General features: G+C 41.2%; 2 protein-coding genes and 1 long non-coding RNA gene across 4 annotated transcripts; 2 read left to right on the forward strand and 1 right to left on the reverse strand.

The window, feature by feature from the left end:
• Positions 1 to 755: 755 nt before the first annotated feature.
• dars2 (aspartyl-tRNA synthetase 2, mitochondrial) lies at positions 756 to 8,648 on the reverse strand. Its single transcript, XM_047590362.1, has 17 exons — positions 8,181 to 8,648; positions 7,916 to 8,015; positions 7,365 to 7,431; positions 7,088 to 7,189; positions 6,495 to 6,590; positions 6,296 to 6,419; positions 6,103 to 6,149; positions 5,681 to 5,787; positions 4,264 to 4,333; positions 3,803 to 3,982; positions 3,025 to 3,132; positions 2,831 to 2,893; positions 2,456 to 2,608; positions 1,846 to 2,064; positions 1,653 to 1,763; positions 1,463 to 1,538; positions 756 to 1,292 (listed from the first exon to the last, which is right to left on the reverse strand). The coding sequence occupies exons 1-17, from the start codon at positions 8,353 to 8,355 to the stop codon at positions 1,105 to 1,107; spliced, it is 1,986 nt and encodes a 661-aa protein (XP_047446318.1). The 5' UTR covers positions 8,356 to 8,648; the 3' UTR covers positions 756 to 1,104.
• Positions 8,649 to 9,645: 997 nt separating this feature from the next.
• On the forward strand, positions 9,646 to 15,276 carry cryz (crystallin, zeta (quinone reductase)). The gene is made up of 8 exons (XM_047590364.1): positions 9,646 to 9,873; positions 11,208 to 11,360; positions 11,576 to 11,739; positions 12,990 to 13,041; positions 13,458 to 13,607; positions 13,695 to 13,796; positions 14,375 to 14,470; positions 14,668 to 15,276. The coding sequence occupies exons 1-8, from the start codon at positions 9,766 to 9,768 to the stop codon at positions 14,830 to 14,832; spliced, it is 990 nt and encodes a 329-aa protein (XP_047446320.1). The 5' UTR covers positions 9,646 to 9,765; the 3' UTR covers positions 14,833 to 15,276.
• Positions 15,277 to 17,428: 2,152 nt separating this feature from the next.
• LOC125011429 lies at positions 17,429 to 20,170 on the forward strand. Of its 2 annotated transcripts, XR_007113184.1 has the most exons (4): positions 17,429 to 17,545; positions 19,402 to 19,497; positions 19,622 to 19,750; positions 20,029 to 20,125. It is a non-coding gene; the product is annotated as an uncharacterized LOC125011429 (long non-coding RNA). The 2 variants fall into 2 exon arrangements; XR_007113183.1 differs by having other exon boundaries at positions 19,622 to 20,170.
• The last annotated feature ends 1,981 nt before the right edge of the window (positions 20,171 to 22,151 follow it).

Raw genomic sequence — 22,151 nt, forward strand, 5'->3', positions numbered from 1 at the left:
CAGTGCTATCACACTGTGAAGCTTGCTCCACCTTCTTTGTACACAACTCCTCTGACTTGTGAAACACCTCGTTGAGCAGGTCCTTGATATTACCAGTAATCTATTTGGAAAGCAGAAATGTCTACAGAACATATTTCTTTAACGTCCTGCACATTTTGTCACTTGATCTTTTGTTATTATTAATTGTTCTTTCGAAGGACTTTTGCTCTTGAACTTGTGAATCAAGCATGTGATGGTATGTTTATTATTATTGAAATCTACACTGTCACTATCATCTCGGAAACTGTGCAAACATGGGGAATGTAAAAAATAAAATGGTTAGCAAATTTTACCTGTTTGTGTGGACAGATATCTGAGATATGTTGGCATTAGCGTATCCTGCAAAATCAATCTGTAAAATCATTACATACACTACCACTCAAAAGTTTGGACACATCCCTTAATTCAGTGAGAACGTGTGTCGAAAATTTTGACAGGTAGTGTATATGGTATATATTTACATCATCATTCTGTGTGTGCTTGGCTACACCACCAGAGGCACATGAATAAATCTGATTCTGTCTGATTTGTCTGATTTATCTGATATCTGATCTACAAATGTTTCAGTGCTGATCAAGGAACATGTTCAAAAATGTCTTGGTCATGTAGTATAATAAAGCTTCCAATATGCTTAAATTTGGTTTGCATTCTAAGTAATGACAGGTTTTCTCTAAAAAATGCGAACCAACAGAAGCTGCTTGGAGTCAGTAGAGAAATAAGTTTTATAGAAAAACTTTATTGTAAGGAACCACAAGAATTTTCAGTATCAATCTAACCACAAGGGTTTTTTCAATGAGACTTGGTAGTCAGTCTTTTTTGTTTCATATATATATATATATATATATATATACATATATATATATTAAGTGATTTTCTCTTTCTCTTCAAACTATCGGTTCTGAAATGCAGACTCCTTCATGTATGTCCTCTTTCATGTCTCTGCTGGCCAGCTGACAAGTCTCCAGTCAGTATGCAGCTTGCCGGCCGTCTTCTGTCTCCTGATCCAAAAAAACAGGAAAACAGCATCCCTTCCTCTGATGCTTCTTTATCCCTTTATTGCCCTCCTCACTTGCCCTCTTCTGGTCCTTGCTCTGTTGACCATTTGATGGAGATATGGTAAGGCTTGAGGTCCTCCTCAGACACCGAGTCGGGCGCATGGCTCATGAGGTCGTGTCCACGGAACGACTTGGGGAAGGCAATCACATCACGGATGCTGGGAGCACCGACCATAATGGAGACCAGCCGATCCAACCCTAGAAAAAAAACATTTTTACAATGTGGTAATTGTGCAGAATGCCAAATGTTGCTTTGCCCTATAATTGCACCATCATGTCTACACTATAAGGTTAAACTGAAGAGTGTGGAAGCATTTACTACACTAACTCAGTGACAACACATGTGAGTGGAGTTCCTGTAATCTCACCCAGAGCAATGCCTCCATGAGGTGGTGCTCCGGAATCAAGAGCCTCCAGCAGGTGGGAGAGGAGACTAGGATCCTCCTGTGACAAAGTGTAATGAAACCATTTACCAACAGTAATTTATCTAATGACGTTAAGATGGGGAGGACTACAAAGAGAGGCTGAAATACACTGTTACATGAACACATTGTTGACCTTGAGGATGTTCTTCAAGACATAAAGCTGCTCTGAGGCCTTGTGGATGCGGATGGAGCCTCCTCCAATCTCACAGCCGTTTAACACCAGGTCATAGTGCTGACCACGCACCTGTGAAATACAGAATGTGCCACGTAAGACTTGAGTCATGCCACATTAACCTCTACATAGCCCCAGAATATTAAATGAGTACCCTGTGTGGCTCTGTGTAGAGTAATTGTGTGTCCTCGGGCAGTGGGGCAGTAAACGGATGATGGGCTGACTCCAGCTCCTCTGGTGCATCTTCTTTAGGCAAGAAGAGAGGGAAGTCCACAACCCACAGGAAGTGGAAGGCTGTCTGGTCGCGGACAGGAACACCACGGGACTCCAGGAGCTGTGCGCACTTCAGGCGAAGTTTACCTAGCAATGGGCGCTGAGAGCATAGCGGAGAGACAAATGATGAGAAACTGACACCGATCTGGCATAACATTATGACCACCTTCCTAATATTGTGTAGGTCTCCTTGTGCCTCCAAAACAGCTGTGACTGTTTGGGATCTAGTGCTTTTAGAAGCCAGATCAACACCCTGTGCTATTTTTTGAGTTGTTCCTAAACGTTTTTTGTTCATGTGCCTGTGTTAGACTGCATCAAGAAGTGTCATTGCTATGGGGTGGGGATGCCTGGTCTGGTCTAGGTGAGTGCTACATGTCTAATTAACAGCCACACAAATGCCAGGTCCAAAAGTTTCCTAGTAGATCACTATACTATCACAAGATACTTGCTCTGTTTTCCCCATTATCAGTGTCACCTAATGTGTCTCTTACCACAGTATGGAGGGGGCCAGCTGCCATCAGCAGCAGGTCTCCTGGTTTGGCTTCAGTCCTCTTCAGCAAATGATCAGTGACAGAGGCAGACAGCAGCTTCTTCAGGGGAGACTTTAATGTTCCATCTGCTCTGACCAGAACCAGACTCAGATCCTACAGACATAACACACACACACAAATTACAAAAATAAACCTTTGGGAAACTTCTATAGTTCTGTTTTTTACAGTATAGGCTAATACTAAGGTATTATCCACAAACAAATGAAGAAACTAACAGAAAATGATAATGTCACGACACAAAAACTACACACTGTCACCAAAGGAGAGGACAAGGTGTGGACATAAGAGAAAGGAAAACAAGAAAGACATATATACCTGTCCAAACTGAGACTTCGCTGTTTGTGTCAGCTCTTCCAAATCCTTTCCAGTGAAAAGTTTCTGTCATCAAATATAACATGTAATTGGCATCAGACAATGGAATGGCAAAACCCAGATTTATTGCCATAAAACCATAAACTTTATGTGTGTCTGATGCATTTTCTGAAAAAAAGGAACACTTCTCTTCTTACTGCTGCACCGGGGACGCAGATGGCCTGAACGGAGCCTCCTGGCTGGCTCAGAGCTGACCTGAGGAATTTAATTTCCGTGGATGAGAAAACCTCACTGAGGTCTGTGAGCTGGACAGATACACAAGACGAAAGACAAAGGGACATATTAGTGTAGAAAGAAAACGTAGTTAAAAACCTATTATTTATCAGACGAGGATAATCAGATGAATAAGCAATTTAAACTGCAATATATTTTTAGTTTTCAGTCAGTTTTTTGTTAGGGACAAAAAAACAAAACAAAGAAAAAACACGTTCACTGAGATATAGCAAGACTCAACGAGCATGTTCAGTACTGACATCATTTGATTTAGGCCGCGCAACTGTCAGCTGAAACTGTATTGCAGTAAGTTTTCGAGAGCAACTCAAGTGACTACCTGTTTTCATCCTGAAGGAACCATGGTCTAAATTAAGTTCAGACGAGATTTTAGCCTGTCAAAGTATCTAGAGTTTTTTGCAGTGTCAGTATTTCCTGGGCATTCAAAAACTGCAAGTGCATCGTTTCGAATATAGTTAACAGGCCCCTGGACAAAATGTTGCTATGTAACAAAAATCATTAGACATCAACCAAACTGTGGCTTTTAGGTCCTTGGGCTTTTAGCCATCATTTAATATACAGCAGTGATAATAACTTGGAAAAGGAAGGGGTGATTCCGCAGAATTCAGCAGTAGCAGTAATTACAGTCATTCATTAGTTTCAGTTCAGGAGGATGGGTTCATCTGATCCCAGAGAGACACCCACCTTCATGTGGAATCTGGTATCTGGTTTGTCCACACCATAGTCCCTCATGGCCTCTTCGTATCTCATAGTCTGGAAAGGAAGCTTAATGGGACCTTTCTCTGCAGGCCAGGAGTACTGCAGCAAACCCTCCACCAGGGACATGATGCCTGTCTGCTCCACGAAAGACATCTCTATGTCCACCTGGGAGAGACGTTGAGGTTTTTTTTAGCCAAACCATCAGATAACACATTATTCAAAATTCCTTGAGTGAAGTCCAGTTGGAATCAAGGACTGAGTCCAAGGACTAACCACAAGGATTTCAGTTATGGGAACAAACATTTATTGCCATGCAAAAAAACAACACCACGTTGAACCTGATTATTTCCATTGGCGTAGTAACAGCTGTTTGAGCATATGGTGAAACTGCATAGTCAAAAAGCTTTGTATGACATACTGAACCACCATTCCACCTTCCATCTCACCTGGGTGAACTCTGGCTGCCTGTCTGGTTTGGAGCCCTCATCTCTGTAGCAACGTGCAATCTGGAAATACCTGCCAGAGAGGACGCAGATATTTTAAATCGGTAGCTCTGTCTCAGGAGAGAGGCCTGCTTTTTTGAAACATGATCTATATTAAATCAAAATAGTGTATTCTCAGTCTCTTACTCTCATAAGAATAGAGTCCGTCTTTGCCTAGCTGTACTGACTATACTATATATATCATTGTTTTCTAACTAATGGAAAATTGTAATAAGAAGCATAATGTGCAATTTATAGTACTACAACACATTTACTTTGGTAGACACACCACACCATAACCTGCCATGCATCTCCCAAGAAATGTACCTACACATTGTGGGGACTCAGACCGTAAGGACTGTAATTGGTTAGAAATACATTTCCTACGTGTCTCAGTGCCCGGACAAGCACAGAAAGTTTTCTCTCCTTTGTTCAGGCTCATACACACCGTCTATTGTTTCCTCTAGCTTCTGTGATGTAGTGATTTTAGTGAAACTAACTGTTGATCCATATTTATCTACTTCAACTCCAACATGAGTTGCTCAGTTCCACTCACCATTGTGTGAGGTGCAGAGTGAAACTCAACACAGCTGGCCAGTGGCCGACAAGTGTTTTGGTGGTGTAATTACAGAACAATACGGGCACAGCAGTACACAGGTATATATGCTATTTCTATATCCTTTATTTGTCTCACTTGGTCTGGTGGTATGACCAATAGGTTGTGGCAGCTAATGGTAGCTAACATTCAATGCAGTGTAAGAGATGTTAACTCGGTTCAGTGAGTGTATGACTATTTAAGCTACTGTTATACTACTTTTGTCTCACTTTAAAAAATATGGTATTTTTTCTGTCTCTGGCTGCTGTTTGTGCTGCATTGGACTGGACTGGACTGGACTGGACTACAAAGTTACATCTACTCTGGTTACTGTAGCAACAAGACATGCTGAGATATTTGAAACACCAACGTATGTTTTGTGGTATAAGTGTACGAGTGATTACATGTCTTCAAGGACACCTAAATGTCTGGTTGCCTTTGGTTTTGGTTTTGTTTATTTTTTAGATATATACAATAAACTGTATGATTAAGAGCCTTCACAGAGACAACATCTATATTCGTCTATATCGTCTATATTTGCAATGCGACTACATGCTTAAATAAATGCACTTCAGTCACTGCAGAGTAAAAACAAATGGCTCAAAGCAAGATTAGTAGAGAGGAAGCCTGATGGTGATGCCATTCTGGACTCATTCATGAAAAGTCTCTGAGAGTCTCCGAAATATTTTGTATGGCAGAGTCTAGAGACAACATTTCTACTATTTGAGAACTAGCACTATAGACCGATAATAGAGATGGTTTTCTTGTGCTCAAGTCTGCATTCACCTGTCCACACCAGCAACCATCAGAAGCTGTTTAAACTGCTGTGGACTCTGGGGTAGGGAGTAAAACAGGCCGGGCTCTCTGGATGGAACCACAAACTCCTTGGCCCCCTGAAACACATTTAAGTAACAGACATCACAATGTGTTGCCCTGCATGTGAACCAAAAACTATTACCCTACAAAGCTGAAGTCAAAGGTAGTTTTGTTTTGGCTAACTAAAGTTACCAGTGAGCTATGTGGTGATAAAGTACACTAGATTTAAATCTTAAAGGAAGTCTCATAGTTTTTCATAAACAGAAGTTAAAGGAACTTGAAGAGAAAAAAAACCTTCTTCTTCTACTTGATTTTGCTGTGAATATGTTAAAGCGGGCTAGAATGATTCTGATAACATTTCATTATCAAAAAATATATAAAGACCTTCTTACCCCCGGTGTTCTTTTGAACAATGTAGGAGTTTCCACATCAACAAAACCTACAAATTAGAAAAATAACAGACAGTAGAACTCGCAGTTGGATTCTGCATCTGGGTTCTAATGACAGGCAGCAACAAAACCAACTGTATGTAAAAAGCTGAAAAAGTCGTAACCAGGCAGAGAAAACGAGCCTCACTCTCCGTACCGTGCACATTACAGAGGTATTCTCTCATCTTCATCACCAACTGAGATCTCAGTCTGAGGTTCTCCTGCAACTGTGACGACCTCAGGTCTAGGTAGCGATACTGCATCCGCAAAGTCTCGGATTTCTGTACGGTTACAAAATAAACAGAATTACTAACACACTTCTGACATAGTGCACACACGGAACACAAGTTACTTACTTTAACAAAGTCTTTAATCTCAAAGGGCAGCTTCTGGCACACATTGAAAACCTCCACGTTCTCAGCCAGGACTTCTATTTCTCCTGTTGGCATCCCCTAATTTGACCAAAGTACAAGGAGAGGAGAGAGACCTTAGTTCTCATTCAAACAGTTAAGTTAAACTGACAAATGAAGATATGAATTCATCTGAAATATTATGGTAGAGCAGTCAGGATTCCTGGTTTTCACCCAGGAGGCATGGGAATTAGTCTTTGCCAACTTCCCTGGGCAGCTTAAAGTACAAACCAAGTCAACATATTGGCTTATTTATGTTATGTGCAGACAGACACAACAATCCCCTGCTTGAAGACTAATGTCTACATAATTATGGATTTATTTTCAAAATGACCACCAGCACAAAAACAGTAATGATGATTAACTTAATGATTTATAATGGGAATCTATACTGGAGCCAGCACCTAGTGTCGCTTGACTGTCAATGACTTAACTTCAGTCCATAAAGACACTTAGAAATCTCTCATTGACAATATTACTGTTGAGTCAAATCTGAACGCACAGACATGATTAACATATTTCTAGACTATTAGACAGACCTTGTTATCCTGTCCCGCAGGTCGTTGTTTGACTGTTCCTGTAACCTTGACAACAGACTCGACTGTCAGATCACAGAGCAGTGTTTTCAAATTACCTGCAGACTTAAAGAAGAATAAAACAAAAATGTTATATTTGTGTCATGAATAGCCTGACAGTATGTATTCAACTTCCCCATGCTCATAATAGTTTCATATTATTATCAGTATCTTATTATATTCATTATTCGTAACTAGATTAATACATTGTAGGGTGGTATTTGATTATTTTCTTCCTTACTTCTTCCTGAGGAATTAGAATTTGCGTCAGGCCGCAATAATCTCGCAGGATGATGAACAAGTCTTGTCTGTTGGATGCAAAGAAAAAAACTGCATGTAATATGAATTCAGCTACACATGTTCTTATCACACAAAAGAACTGTGCAGTAAGTTTTGGACACAGAGGAAAATCTACCACTGATTATCTGAAATATCTACTAGATGGAGTAGACTGACCTTTATTGACGTGCCTTTAGTTACATCATTTTTTTTACATACCTTGAACCACCTCAACAACTACTGGATGGATTAGTACGAACATTCAGTTTCCACTGACTTTGATAATTACTTTCCTTTATTGAAATGTCTAATTGGACGGCCAGGAAATCTGGTTAAGATTCCTCTACCACTGGAATCAATTCTATTCACAGAAACACATTAAGACAAACAGCCATTCACACTCACATCCACACCTATGGCCAATCACCAATTAACCTAACAAGCATACATACTTTATACAGAAAGGCATCAGAACCCAGGAATGAGTAGTTAACAGCAGTAAGACAATAATACCTGAGGTACTGGACCCAACCACACAGAGTGACTTTCTCTCCCACATGATGTGACCTCAGTTCTCCACATGTATGAGTCCTGAATGACAAACTGCTGGGGCCTGAAAACACAACACAACACGGTACAGATGACATCTCCAGCAATGGAATTCCACAAAAGAAATTATTCATTCATTCACCAATGAATGGAGCTCTGTTGTGGAACAGCTTTAGCCTGAGACTCAAATGTCACATCCTTTACACAGCACGAGTCCCCGTGTTAGTACCTGTGGAGGGAGATCCAGTCTGGTAGAGTCTGTGGGAGCAGCTGAGCTGTCGGAGCTGAGGTCTCCTGAGCAGGAGTCCTTGACCTGAGGTCGAAGCAGAGCTCCGGTACCCGACACTGTGAGCTCTGAGTTCCTTCAACACCCTCTGCAGCACAAGTCTGCCTCTCGTTGCCATGTCTTACGAACACAGAGTAAAGCACCAGACCGAAGTAGTGGTAGTCTACTAAAGGCTGAACCACTCATCAGATGTACGGTCAGCGTGCGTGGAAACATAGAGCTATAGAGTTTTTGAAGGCGTGGAGAGCATTATTCAACGCGGGAGGGCTGACACCGGGAACCACACTCTAATGCTGCCCGATGCCGCTGTGACTTCACCTGGTTCCGTGTTTCGGTCGTCCGACTCTCTACTCATGTGGATGAGCTGCTTTGCGTTCATGTCCTTCAGCTCAACGCCGATCCATCTACGCACGAATCAGCGCTGCGTAAAACGGATAGGACGTCACGGCGCAAGACCAAAATAGTCAAACTGCGACTCGATCGAAATAGTACTCGCCTGCTAGATACATGATAAATAATAAGGTCAAAGAAGTGTCTTTTAAAATAACCCATCTATTTTTATTTTACAACGATTCAAAAACACATAGATGTAAATTGTTCCTTATTATTTGAGGTCAAGCAATAAATTAAAACTATTAGTCATTCCACTAATGTGAAAGCCACCAAGACTTTGGATTTATGCGCTCTTTTCATTAATTTGTGTGATATGATATTGTCTGAAATATTTTCTCAGAACTGTTTGTGGCCTCCTGGTGGCTGTCATTGGTTTGTGTCGTATTTCTTCATAAAGTCTATTAAAAATAAATAAATAAAAATAATAAATATAGACTGTATATAAAGTAAGTACATTTAATTATTAAACTTTATCAACATATTTTTAAATATAGGAAACCAACATCTTCGGTTACTATATTTATTCTCTGTAATTCAATTTTTAACCGCTTAATAAAGCAAATTCTAGCCGATCAATAGTACGTTAGAAACAAAAACTACAAATGTTATTTCATATAAATGCTAACAAAAAATGTCTCCATTACTAACTTCTAATGTAAAGATAACAATTTATGTATTATTAGATAGTAAATATAGTAAAGATAGTAAAAGAGTAGGGTAAAAAGTAATACTTTTTATGGTTTTATAGTAGATTAAGAAAAGACACTCGGTGGAGGTTTTTTTTTTTTTTTTTGGATCAGGCAGAACAAACAGAACAATAGATATCGTTCAACAGAAGGTTGTGCGCAATATGAGGAATATTAATAGGATTGATTAAGAGTACATAGACACGTCTATTACATGGCAGTGTTTAAAAGTACAAAGTACTAATAGAAACTCCATTCTCCATGCTGTGCACTGTAGACGTATTGACAACATAGAATCATTTACCAGCCGCACAGAGGACGGCGCTAATGCACCAGAACTACGATGTCCCGATGTGGTTAGAAGAAGAAGAAGGAGGCGGAGGAGAAGTGTACTTTAGGCTCAGTAAGTGTTGCAGCAGAGTTATCTTCTACCCAGTGTGTCTGCAGGCATGTCGGCTTGTAAGCTGATGAGAGCCATCAGAGTGAGTGAGTTTGGAGGTCCGTCAGTCCTCAGGCTGTGCTCTGATGTGACTGTCCCTCAGCCCGGACATGGACAGGTGAGACGACCACAGTTCAAAGTCCAAGTGACACTGAGCCAGCACAGTGCAGACCAGTAGCTGGATATCTCATAGAAACAAAGCTCTGTATTAGAAGAAGTGGAAGTGACGGTGCATTAAAACCGCAAACCTGTCTCCAGCAGTATGTGCAAGCACAAGCTTGGCACATGGTTTCTGGTGATTTGTTGTGAGTTGAATGGTCACTTTCAGTTCTTTCACGTTCATTCTCAGTACGCACGACCTGCTGACCAAGTAGCACCGAGGTCAAAAAGCTGCACACCGCATTCCATTTGTGCCGAAAATATTGAAAATGTGCAAAGAAGAACAAGTAAATCGGGAGAATGTGTACATTTAACGAACTGTTCTTCAAAACAAATGAAATTTCTTAGGACACATAAGTGTAATGTGGGCTCCTTGCTGTCTGTCTGCTGTTTAGTTCTTGGTCTCAGCCATGTGTTCTGTCCGCTTCTGTCTAACACAGTGGACAGAGTAGGACCTGCAGTTATTTTCACTGAAAATTTTTATTTTTTGTCTTCTATGTAAATTTTGCACTTTGCAAATTCAAGCTGCAGGCTGGATTAGACCATCTTTGGTTCTAAAGATTTTTGTTACTCTTTGTTCTCTATAACATCATCAAGTTACCAGCTGGAGTTTGCAAGTAAGAGCTGTTTTCCAACCTTCTCCACTGACTCTGGCCTGTGAAAGCGTGACAGTCAGAAGGTCAGCTGCTACGGCTGCAGGCGGAGGTCTCAGACTCCTCAAAGCCACCAATCTAATGCTTCCGGTGTGGCCCTCTGGAGGACCTGTTCAGGGTGTACCCCGCCTCTAGTCAAGGGAAACCCTCTGACATCACATTCTGCTGAGATCATGACCTCATAATGTCGCGTGCCCCTGAGGTTGTGAGCACGTAGTGTCACATACTCCTGACTATGTACTGACTCTCCAAAAGAGAGCTAGTGTAACAGCCAACCTGCCTTCTGGGAGGAGAGCCAGAGTCATCAAAGAAATAATAGATTAAAAAACAGCTTCTACCCTGAAGCCAGCATATTCCCCACACCTTCAACCTCTCCTTCATAGACTGCAGTGTAATAACCCCCATTCCCCAGCCCACCCACACTCACTAGATCCACAAAGAGCTAGACACAGAGAGCTGTCAAACTCTATTTCGCTGACAATACAATGACAATAAAACTTCTTATTTTTATAATATAAATACAGTGATAGGTGTGAATTTTTTGTTATTGGATAAATTATCTAATATTATATTATTATAATATTATACTTTTTGTGAGTGGGAAGCAAACTGCATCTCTTTTATTGTGTCTCTGATGCAGGTGTTGATCCGTGTCCATGCCTGTGGAGTGAACCCTGTGGAAACTTACATCCGGTCTGGGTCGTATGCCCGGAAGCCTACCCTGCCCTACACTCCGGGTTCTGATGTATCTGGAGTGGTGGAAACCATTGGAGAAGGAGTGACTGCGGTTAAGGTCAGAGTACAAACATGGTGTGATCATGATGGCTCCCACATGTGGCTTTAACACTTGTCCATGTTGTCCAGATTCAGATTAACCGCACAGTTGGTGGTTTGGATGACTTAATGTAATATATAATTTCGAGCTCAGCCCATATATGTAGTATGGAGACAGAAAGGCAGTTGTGTATTTTATTTTATTTACAGCGTGTGGGTATGTGTGATTTCCAGGCAGGGGATCGTGTGTTCACCACAGGCACACTGTCTGGAGGTTATGCAGAGTACACTGTAGCTGCTGATGACTGCGTTCACAAACTGCCGGATGCTTTAGACTTCTCACAGGGAGCCGCCATAGGGATCCCATACTTCACCGCCTACAGAGCTCTGATTCATAAGTAAGTTTTTGTCAGGACTTCTCATCCTCCTCCAGTTCAGAGTCTGTCAGTATGAAATTATGTTTTATATTGAATAACATAACATAACTACTGGATGCAGGATGTATCGCACACTGAGTGTCTGTTTTCAGAGTTTGTGGAATGCAGGTTTCAAATCTTAATTACGTTCTACAAGTTTTCTGTTGGACCAGGAGTAGCTTCTAGATAAGCTTCAGTCTCACAAATCCACATCAAGGTGAGCTCACAAAAAACTTTAAATGACACAGGGAAAAAATAGTATACCAGTAGTAGTATACTAGTAGTACTAGTATATCAGTGGCAATTTCTCCATTGGCGAAGGTGTTCTGGGAGGGCGTACCCCAACTTGCTTTCATCATTTTTAACTACTTTTCTTCCCCATAGCCAGGGCACAGAGTTAGCTAGCAACCAAGACAGTGAAAAATGAAAAATACTATGAGCCAACAACATCTGTTTATGCTGTGGTTCTTCAGAGAGAGAACTAGTCAGGACACACCTGACAAGAACAAGTCGATTTAAATAGTGAGTTATGTTGATTACTCTTTGGCACATTAAGTCCAGTGGTTGAATTGGAAATGTTTAAACTCATTGCACACAGTCAACAATGGTTTCACTAGTCTTTATTCTGGATTTGCTGCGCCTGAAATGAAATGTAATTGATAAATTGAATCCCATGACTCCGAAGAGTCAGTTTGAAACATCCAAAGGTACTAAATTGATAGATGGCTGCCATCTGGTGATAATCAGTGGCATTGCTTCTTAAATTGAAAAGCAGAAAGCAGTTGATCAATGCAATGTGACGATATCTTGTTAACCTGGGTCACTTTAGTCACCACTGCCAACCTTGCTAGCATGGCCCCTCCTCCCAGGAGCTTTGGCAGGAGCCACCACAGTAATGACTACATGTCCTCATATAACATGTTCAGCCCTATACACCTTCATGTTATATACTGGCAGTCAAAAACTTGGCTGAATTCCCACAGTACCGTGCAAACTGTTTTTTTTCCCAGATCAACCTCGTTGCGCCTGGAGCAGATGTGACATTGGAGACAATGGTTGCATAGATGCTTCTTTAAGTTTTTGAAGAAACTAACTTTCTCAGTTTGATTTGGCAAATGGTAGGATGAATTATTCATCACAATCTTTCTCTCTCTCTCTGTAACAAAAAAAAAAAAAAAAATCTCTCTCTCTCTGTACTTTTGAACCTACACCTGCTGTGTTATGTTCTGCAGAGCTCATGCCAAGGCAGGGGAGACCGTTCTCATCCATGGAGCCAGTGGAGGGGTGAGGGCTGTGCTTTTTGTGTTTGTGTGAAAGACGTTTAAAAAAAGTGCTCTGAATTATGTCAGTGAGGATTGACCTCGTGAGGAACCTTGTTATTGGCCACTCATGACCTCTGCCTGTATGTCACGGTATTATCTTTCCTCAATTACCCAGAAACCCAGCGGTGATCTAAAACTGATAAGTGTAGATAGATTTCCTAGTTTTCTAAACAAATGAATTAAGAACAGATTTTGATGCAAAGCCATCATAATGTGTCCGTCCACCCTTACATTACTCACACTGTTGTCGGCCGTCCTATTTCTGTTATAAGCCGATAGTGTTAAAAGATAACTCCCTGATTACAATGCGGGTCTTTTAATCATTACATTGCATTTGCCGGCTTTACAACAGAGATGGATCTTTTCTTCCTCCAATAGGTGGGCGTGGCAGCGTGCCAGTTGTCACGCGCTCTGGGCCTCAGAGTCCTGGGGACAGCAGGGACTCCAGATGGGATGAAGCTTGTGCTCAACAATGGAGCTCACCTGGCTTTTAACCACAGAGAAGCAGGATACACAGACAAAATCATGGTATTCTCGCACACACACACACATGAAAACCAACAGGGAAAGACCTTTCAAGCTGTTCTTTATAGATTGTGTGTTTGTGTGTTCCAGGAAGCCACAGAGGGCCGGGGTGTTGATGTGATAGTGGAGATGCTGTCAAATGTCAACCTCAGCAAAGACCTCCAGATGTCGGCCTATGGAGGGCGTGTTACGGTCAGTAGGACTACACTCTGTGCTGGGGCTCAGGTTTCTGTTATCGCACGAGGCATCCTGTGAGTGCTGAATTAATAATAATCAAAATGGTTTTATTATTGATTTTTCATATTCAAAGAACAAACATCCCATTCGAAAGAAGACTATAGACAGATCACACTAATACCAGATATCAGACATACCCACCACCTATGTGGTCCAGACTCCACACACTTGGGTTAGAGTTAGGGTAGAAAAGGGATGAAGGGATGGGGATAGCTGCTAATTAAATTTAATGTAAAATAAGAACTAAAAGGCTGCCAGACCTTAGTATATCTCTTATGCTCTAATTTGAGGTTGTTTATGACATGGCTGTGTTGCCTTTTCCATTTAAGTAAGATCAATATCCTGGCCAGCAATGAAGAGAATGCTATTGCTTTCTTTTGAGCAACCACAGAGCAGTTCACTTCTGATCAGACATCATAACAGAATTCAGGGTCCAATCACGGCAGGGGATTTAAAAAAATAGAGACTTTCCCTCATTTGTAGACTTTACAAATCCTCCTCTCTCATGCTTCTGCTTTGCCCTTCCCTTCTAGATTGTCGGCTCCAGAGGGCCCATAGAGATCAATCCCAGAGACACAATGATTAAAGAGAGCAGCATCATGGGAGTGGCCCTTTTCTTCGCTACACCGGTACGAAGCAGACAGCTTATATACACACGTACAAGATGATGCACATATGATGGTGTTATGTGACCTAATGTATGTGATGTGTGTATGTGTGTATTGGACATCAAACAACTATTGATATGCAGCTAAGATGCATAAATATATAGATGTACCCCGATGCAACGCTCTACCTACTTTTTTTTTACCCCACCACCTCTCAGGAGGAGAAGAAGGAGTGTTCAGCGCTGCTCTACGCAGGGATGGAAGCTGGTTGGCTGCGTCCAGTCGTTGGTCCTCAGTATCCTCTTGACAAGGCCGCCCAGGCCCATCATGACATCATTGAGTCTCCTGGAGCTGCTGGGAAGATTGTCCTGACCATGTCATAAAGTGACCAAGGCAGAGGTCAAAGGTTAGCGAGAAGGTTTCCATCTGTTTTCACAGGGGAGCTGCTGCAACAATCAAACAACAATTATCCTATGGGGATCACGGTATATGCTAATGCAATATAACACACTATCTGATGCCGCCATTTGTCCTTTGAAAAAACAAGTAATTTCAAGTAAGTTCTGTGATCAGAGTCACAAACAGATATATAGTAAATGAATAGTCATATTAAAAATCAGTGTATGATAAGGACTTTTTTTTTGTCATATTTTGTTCATGTTTGTGCTTGAGTGTGATTGATGATGGTGCTGCTGTTCGTGTTTGTTTTTAGGGCGAGAGTACATTAAAAATGAAATTCCATACTGTTGCCAAAGCAGATAAAGGCAAATGATTACAAATATGTATCTGTCATGAAATGATATTGCCTTTAAAACTGCTTTTTATCATTTTTTTGTCTGGCGTGGACTTCTTTTCTGTTTACACATACAGCCGTTAGGAGGAACATTATCACATTCATAGCACAATACAGTACAACTGGTGAACAAAACTGTCCAATAATTTAGACTTAGACAGACTTTAATGATCCACGAGGGAAATTACTTTGTCAAAGTAGCTTCATTGCACATAAAAAACACTGTTAAAAAAAGAAAGATAAAATAAAATAAGATTAGATTAAAATAAAAATAAAAGTATTATCTAGTAAAATAAAATAAACAGTGTAATCAAAAAATTTACAGAGTTAGCATTATGAACAAATATACAAAAGCAGTTGGCCGTTTTCTATGTTTTGGTTCCCAGAACCTCCTTCACCTCTGTATGAACACTGAGCATTACTGCTTTATTAAGTACCATCAAGAAGTGTCCTAATGTTGTCTAATGTGATAATGTTGACAAGTGCCTGAATCTACACTTATGTTCTAATGGTCTAAATGTATTTAAGGGCAAGGAACCATATATGGTGACTTCATTAATCTTGATTTTCATCATGAAAATTAAAAAGTCTTCTTATGCCCTAGACCGACACTCTAGGGTTGAATTTTTGAATTTCCAAGTACTTCAATGAGTGCCATATAAAGGATTAAGCTGCTAAATATTTACTAGCTGGTGGCTGTCATCTACTTGATTTCTGATGTAGAGCAGGCAGCTGATAAAGCTGTTGGAGTACACCTGAGGGAAAATACAGATTGGTGATAATTGGGTCCATCTGGCTTCTATGGGTTCATTATTAAAAGTGTCCCCTTCATTTTAATAGTAGTCATTAAGCCCATTGTTATAATCTAAGTTTAATCAGTGCAGCTTTAGGTGAATGTTTAACTGACATGTTGTGCTTTGGTGATATGATATATTACAGAGTGAAACTACATGTGCTGCCCAGGTTTAGTGATTATTTTGCCACTATTGTATGATAATGTTGCTGTGCTGCCAGTGTGGTAGAAAAATGTATCTGTAGAGGACTGGTACCATCCACACACGCCTCCCTCATCCATGTTGTTAAACAATTAACAGGAGAATACGGCTGAAATGAACCACTTCAACTATTCGCTGGAAACTGAAAGACAAACGCTCATTTAGACCTTTGATGTTCCAATACAATGCTTCTCATTACTCAGTTAGTCCATGGTGCCCCATTGTCCCATTTCTCAGTCAAAAATATTTTTTGCATTATGTCATTAAAGAGAATTTGACAGCTGTTTGTGTCTATTCAGCCAACAGAGTAAATGTTAGCTCTAACTGGTTAGCAACAGACACAATAATTAACTCAACAGAACAGAATCTCTGACTCATTTAGTTTTATGATCTTTCCAGGGTCTGCTCTTTTCTCTGTCTTTGACTCTGAAGCCCAATTATTTTCCCCCAATGACTCACTGTCATTCCTAAAGCTGTTTGCCTATGACTGTAGTGCAGCTACTCTCTGTACATCGCTGTTGTGACCACAAGGGGGCCACAGAGTAGAAGGAGACACCAGTTGAAAAACAAGATGAAATGCTTATTGTGCAAAAGCAGCTTGAAGACTCGTGGAACATAAATGTGAAAATACATTCAATAAAAACACAACAACTATGCCTGTGTGCTCATATGTTCAACTGATGCACAAAAAACAGTCAATGCCTCTACTAGTATAGTACAGTGGGGTATTCTGAATACAAGGTCTATACACATCCTCTGGAATCAATGTTGCCAGGATTACAGTGCGTTACAACTATTTCTAGATGAGTGGTATGGGGCTTTGAGACATTTGACTCCTGGCTTTTATGATTTGAGAACGTCATTACAGACCTGGAAAACATTTGTCAGTATGTGGTTACTTGCTATCATGACTGTTTGTCATGATTTCCTCAAAAGTCTGTGATAGAACATTTTTGTATTCCTATTAGACAATATTAAAAAAAACACACAAAAAACAGGCAATCAAAAAGACTTTAAAAAAAAAAAAAAAAAACAATCCAGCTGAAAGAGTGAAGTTCAATACTCATGAGTCAGAAATGACATCTGTGCCTCTCAGGTGACAGGCTGCTCTACTGAGCATGCTCCGGAGTCAGCCAGGTAATCCAACCTAGAGACGCTCATACACTGTAGCAACCAGTAAATGGATAGAGCCCTGAGTGTAAACCCCCCAGATAGCGGACAGAACTACGGATCATTGGTATGGATTAATATGTGACTGGAGTATACCATGTCTTCAGCAGGGGTGGACCTTTGTGTTTTCCTGAACCGGTAAGCAGTTTGCCATTTATTTCAAGATGATCTCTCTGGTCAATTACAATGAAAATGCTGAGTGAGGATTTGTGAGTGGTCTTAGGAATCTGTCAGCTAGGTTCACAGGACTTTAGTCACAGGGTGAGGGGATAAGTTTGAACTGGTTTATAGGCTACAGCACCTACACACCTTATTGTTACACACCTTGTTAACAGTTCATTAGCAGCTCTGTGGTAACTGACATGAGATGCATGGCCAGGTGAGCTAAATGAACAACTGCCATCCCTCTGTTGTCTGTAATGAAACTGTTTTTTCATAAAATGACCAATTCCCAGTTTTGTACAATGCCCCATTAAAACACATTTTACTTCTCAACAGTAAGTGAACTGAGGGTTGCCACATTTATGATCCTTGAGAATATTTAATATTTCTTTTGAATCCTGAGAGGACCTAGTGTTCTATGAACATATTTCTGATAAAGCAGACTGGTGGGGGAATCTGGTCCTGACAGAATCCAGTCAAAAAATACACCGGTATAAACCGTCACAACATTAAAACCACTTAGAGGAGAAGTGAAAAACATTGAACATCTTGTGACAATTCCGTGTTCTTCTGGGAAACATTTGGACCTGGCATCCATTCATGTGGATGTTACTTTAATATGTAGCACCCACCTAGACCAGACCAGACACCCCCACCCCATAGCAATGACACTCCTTGATGGCAGCAGTCACCCCCAGCAGGATGCAGTGTGACACAGACACACAAAAAATGGTTCAGGAACAACTAAAAAAACATGAAGAACAGCTCAGGGTGTGGACCTGGCCTCTAAATTCACTAGATCACAAACTGATCAAGTATCTGTGGGATGATCCACAGAGGCCCCTCCCCTCAACCTATAGGACCCAAAGACCCCCACTAACAACATCCTGTTACCAGACACCACAGTACACCCTCAGAAAGTCCATGTCCATTCTCTGATGAGTTACAACTGTTACATTTTTGTATTAGGAAGGTGGTCATAATGTAGTGTCGGGATGGTGACCAAGCTACTAAAACGAAACTTTAATGAGATCCAGAATGACATGAGGAGTAAATGGTGCTTTCATGTGTTTCAGTCAGCAGGTCACAGGAATAAATAGCAAGATGCTTGTGAGGTAACTAAAAGAGTGGCAGGATGTAATGATGTTGTTCTCATGCTGATAATTCTTATGAGTCACTCTGGTTTATCACATGTGTGTATGTGATCATCAAAGAGGACAGCTCACTGGAGTCCATTAGTAAAAGAGCTTCAGCAGAAACATGATAGGCCTCATTCTGCTACAGTGTCTGGCTGGGATCCATCAGTCAGCATCCTCTGGAGACAGCCTCTACCTTCACCGATCACAACACGCACACAAACACATGGGTGCGTTGGCGTTGCTGCGACACTCGTCGCTGTATATTTACCTAGCAACTCAGAACACACATGGCAACCTTCAGAAAGGTGTCCAGAGTTTGATCCAAGAACTGCTTCCCTTAGATAAATTCATACATCAGCTTTATTTATATGTGTATAGGAGCATTCATTTTAGCAGTCCGTAAATTGTCTCCGTTTTATTTTTAGCAGAAGAGGAACACTTACATGTCAAAGTGTTTTTCTAAAAAGACCACCGTCACGATTCATTACGTCTTCTATGCAATTTGTCACAAAATGAGAGGGAATATAAGGGAAAAATGCACTGGCAGTGGTGATGATTATGGTTTTGATCACTGGTGACAGGCAGGGCTTTTTATCTACAAACATACACCCTACAATTACGTCTATGTGTGTGTTTTCCAGGACAGTGCATCACCCATTCATTTTCAAAACCCACATGTATGTGTTTTCGCAGGCCAAACATATGATAATGATGAAGCTATATCAGGCTGCAGCCCCGACATATGCTACCTCGTCACCATGTTGGCTCCTCCGTAACACAACATGACCAGTGAGTATTACAACTGGCGTTGCAGGCAAATAAATGAATCAGCTAAATTGACTGCAAACTGCTTGCAGTTACCAAAATGGGAGAAAGACGTCAGTCTGCCAAGCATATGTGAATTTGTCTCCAGGTGTTTTGCTGATGTTGCTGCTGCCAGTCATCAGAGCCCAGCGTGTGTCCCCTGTCCCATCATGTCCTGCTTCCTGTGTGGTTTGCTCTGAGGACGCGGTCATTTGTCAAAGACTGGCCTACATAATAGGTAAAATACAAACCATTCCTCCAACTATCAGTGCACATATGAGGGCAGTATGGCTGTGCTACAGTAACCTTTAGTACAAACATGGGCATTGCAGTATACAGACACAAAACATTAGCAATGATTGCTTGTTTGCTGTATTTTTCTCCAGTGTCAGCACGTTGACACAGATCAAGTTAAATGAAAAAAAAAAAAAAAAAAAGTTTTCAGTCATGAAATAGTTATAAGGAGTTGAAGTCCCATGTGCTAAAACTGCTGCGTATGTTCCTTTCTTTGACCAGATGCTCCAGGTTCAACCCAGGCTCTGCTGCTGACAGAGGGCTCCATCTCTACAGTCCAGCCTGCCTCACTGTCTGACCTAAGCAACATTACAGTCATAGGTCAGCACAAATGAAAAATGGATTTGTATTTATGCACATTAGGGTGCGTCTTTTTACTTTTACACCTCTCATTCCCCTCCATCCCATTCCTAGACGCTCTACGTATTAAACTGCAAAAGAAAATACGTTCGAGGGTTACTACACCTAGGTTGTTTATCTAATCACTGTGCAGCACAACATATAACTTTTTATCTCTTCATTCACAGAGGTCAGAGTATACAGAGCAGTTACTCTGTAAATTGTGAGCCAGATTGTGGAGAAATTTGGCAAAGAACACTCATTATCAGGTGGTGAGAAGGAGTCAGAAGCTATAGAGGCTGTTTTTTAGGAATAGGAGAATGAGCAAGTAGCAGGAAGGTCGCTACATTCTGCAGGCATACAATTCATTGATACTCCTGATACTGTGACTACCTGGTTCAAAGGACAGAGAGCACCAACGTGACTGTTTTACATTTATGTGACTAGACACAGGCCAGTGCAATGTAGGATTTAATGACTCACTACTATCAAAAGTTTTAAATAAAATATGTTTGGATGTGCAAAAGATGAGGTGACGGAGATAACACAAAATAAAGGCAATGCAAACCCAATGAAACCAAAGATTATCCTGTTTGGCTGTCTTGTGTTGGTGAGCCTTAACCACCCATAAAATACAGCCACAACAGGAAGTTCTTAGCCTGTCACTAAAAGTGGAGGCATTGAAAAGCGGAGGCTTCAAAATCAGGCATTCATATTCCACATATTCTAGGGGCTTTCAGATCTTTAACTTCAAGTGCACTTCTCTGTCCAGGTCTAAGTCATAACCATATTTCAGAACTGGGTGAAGAGGCCTTCACAAACCTGCCTTTCCTCCACACCTTACTGTTGGACCACAACCTCCTGACCAGTGAGGCTCTACAGGGTGGAGCTCTAACCAGTCTATCCCAGCTAGAGGTCCTTTCCCTGGGCCATAACCGCATCAGCATGGTGGGTACATCTGCAAGGGAGAAGATCTATCTGGGGACCCATCATATTTGTTACTGGTATTTGTCTGTGGCTTCGATTGACATTTTGAAGTGAGGTTATTAACACAGTTGTTATATGTTTAAGTGGAATGTGGAATGAATGCTAAATGAGAGAACTGATTATGTTCTGTGTAGATCCAAGCCGGTTGGTTCCAAGGTACAAAGGCTCTGAGGAGCCTCAAACTAGAAGGAAACCTGCTCACCAGTTTGGACTCTTCTTTTTCTTTCACTGACCTCAGAGAGCTGGAGAGTCTGGATCTGTCAGATAACCTGATTCATTCCCTGGACAGAAACATGTCAGTATTTCATTTTTAATGGAAAGAAAAACAAACAGGTTTAAACCTACCTATGGAATCTAAATAGTATTTCCTTCTCTTGTGGTCTTAGTTTCCATGGGTTACTGAACCTGAGGACCCTGGATCTTTCCAGAAACCGTCTGACTTCTGCTCCTGCTGAAGCTTTTTCTTACCTCAGCTGGCTGACAAACCTCAACCTGGACCTGAACTCATGGAACTGCTCCTGTCAGCTGCTGGAGCTGGCTGCCTTCCTGACCACCTTCATTCAGCAACCCGACAAGGTGCAGGGTCTCCTCATCATCTTCTGTAAACCAGCAATGTCACTTGTTTCAGAAAATGACTTATGAACAGCTAATAAAGCAATACAACAGAATAGAAACATATGTAGTCTAGTGACTGGAAATGAGAAATTGTGAGTCAAACCAACGTTTGTTGGCCCCAGCTAACCTGGAACACCTTCTAAACCATTATGTTACGAATCAGTCCAAATCTGGTTGTTTTAAATCTAACCTCACTACCCCCTGCTGCTGTCAGACTCTCTACAACGGCCGTAGGATGGTGTGTGTGAGCGCTGACAACCCAGCTGTTACCACAGTGCTGGAGCTGACTGATGCCAACTGCATCCCGTCCAATCAGAACATCACGGTTCAGATAGAGACGAGAGACAGCGTGACACCTCAACTCTACGCTCGAGATCTGGCCATCACTGCAGTCATCTGCTTTA

This window comes from Mugil cephalus, chromosome 7, assembly GCF_022458985.1.
Source record: "Mugil cephalus isolate CIBA_MC_2020 chromosome 7, CIBA_Mcephalus_1.1, whole genome shotgun sequence".
Taxonomy (NCBI): Eukaryota; Metazoa; Chordata; class Actinopteri; order Mugiliformes; family Mugilidae; genus Mugil; species Mugil cephalus.

Coding starts and splice junctions, on each gene's coding strand:
- cryz (XM_047590364.1), top strand. CDS start 9,766: ATGTCGGCTTGTAAGCTGATGAGAGCCATCAGAGTGAGTGAGTTTGGA. Junction 13,797..14,374: donor CCTATGGAGGGCGTGTTACG/GTCAGTAGGACT, acceptor CTTCCCTTCTAG/ATTGTCGGCTCCAGAGGGCC. Junction 14,471..14,667: donor CCCTTTTCTTCGCTACACCG/GTACGAAGCAGA, acceptor ACCACCTCTCAG/GAGGAGAAGAAGGAGTGTTC.
- dars2 (XM_047590362.1), bottom strand. CDS start 8,355: ATGGCAACGAGAGGCAGACTTGTGCTGCAGAGGGTGTTGAAGGAACTC. Junction 1,764..1,845: donor TCTACACAGAGCCACACAGG/GTACTCATTTAA, acceptor TGTATTTCACAG/GTGCGTGGTCAGCACTATGA. Junction 1,293..1,462: donor TCATGGAGGCATTGCTCTGG/GTGAGATTACAG, acceptor TTTTTTTTCTAG/GGTTGGATCGGCTGGTCTCC.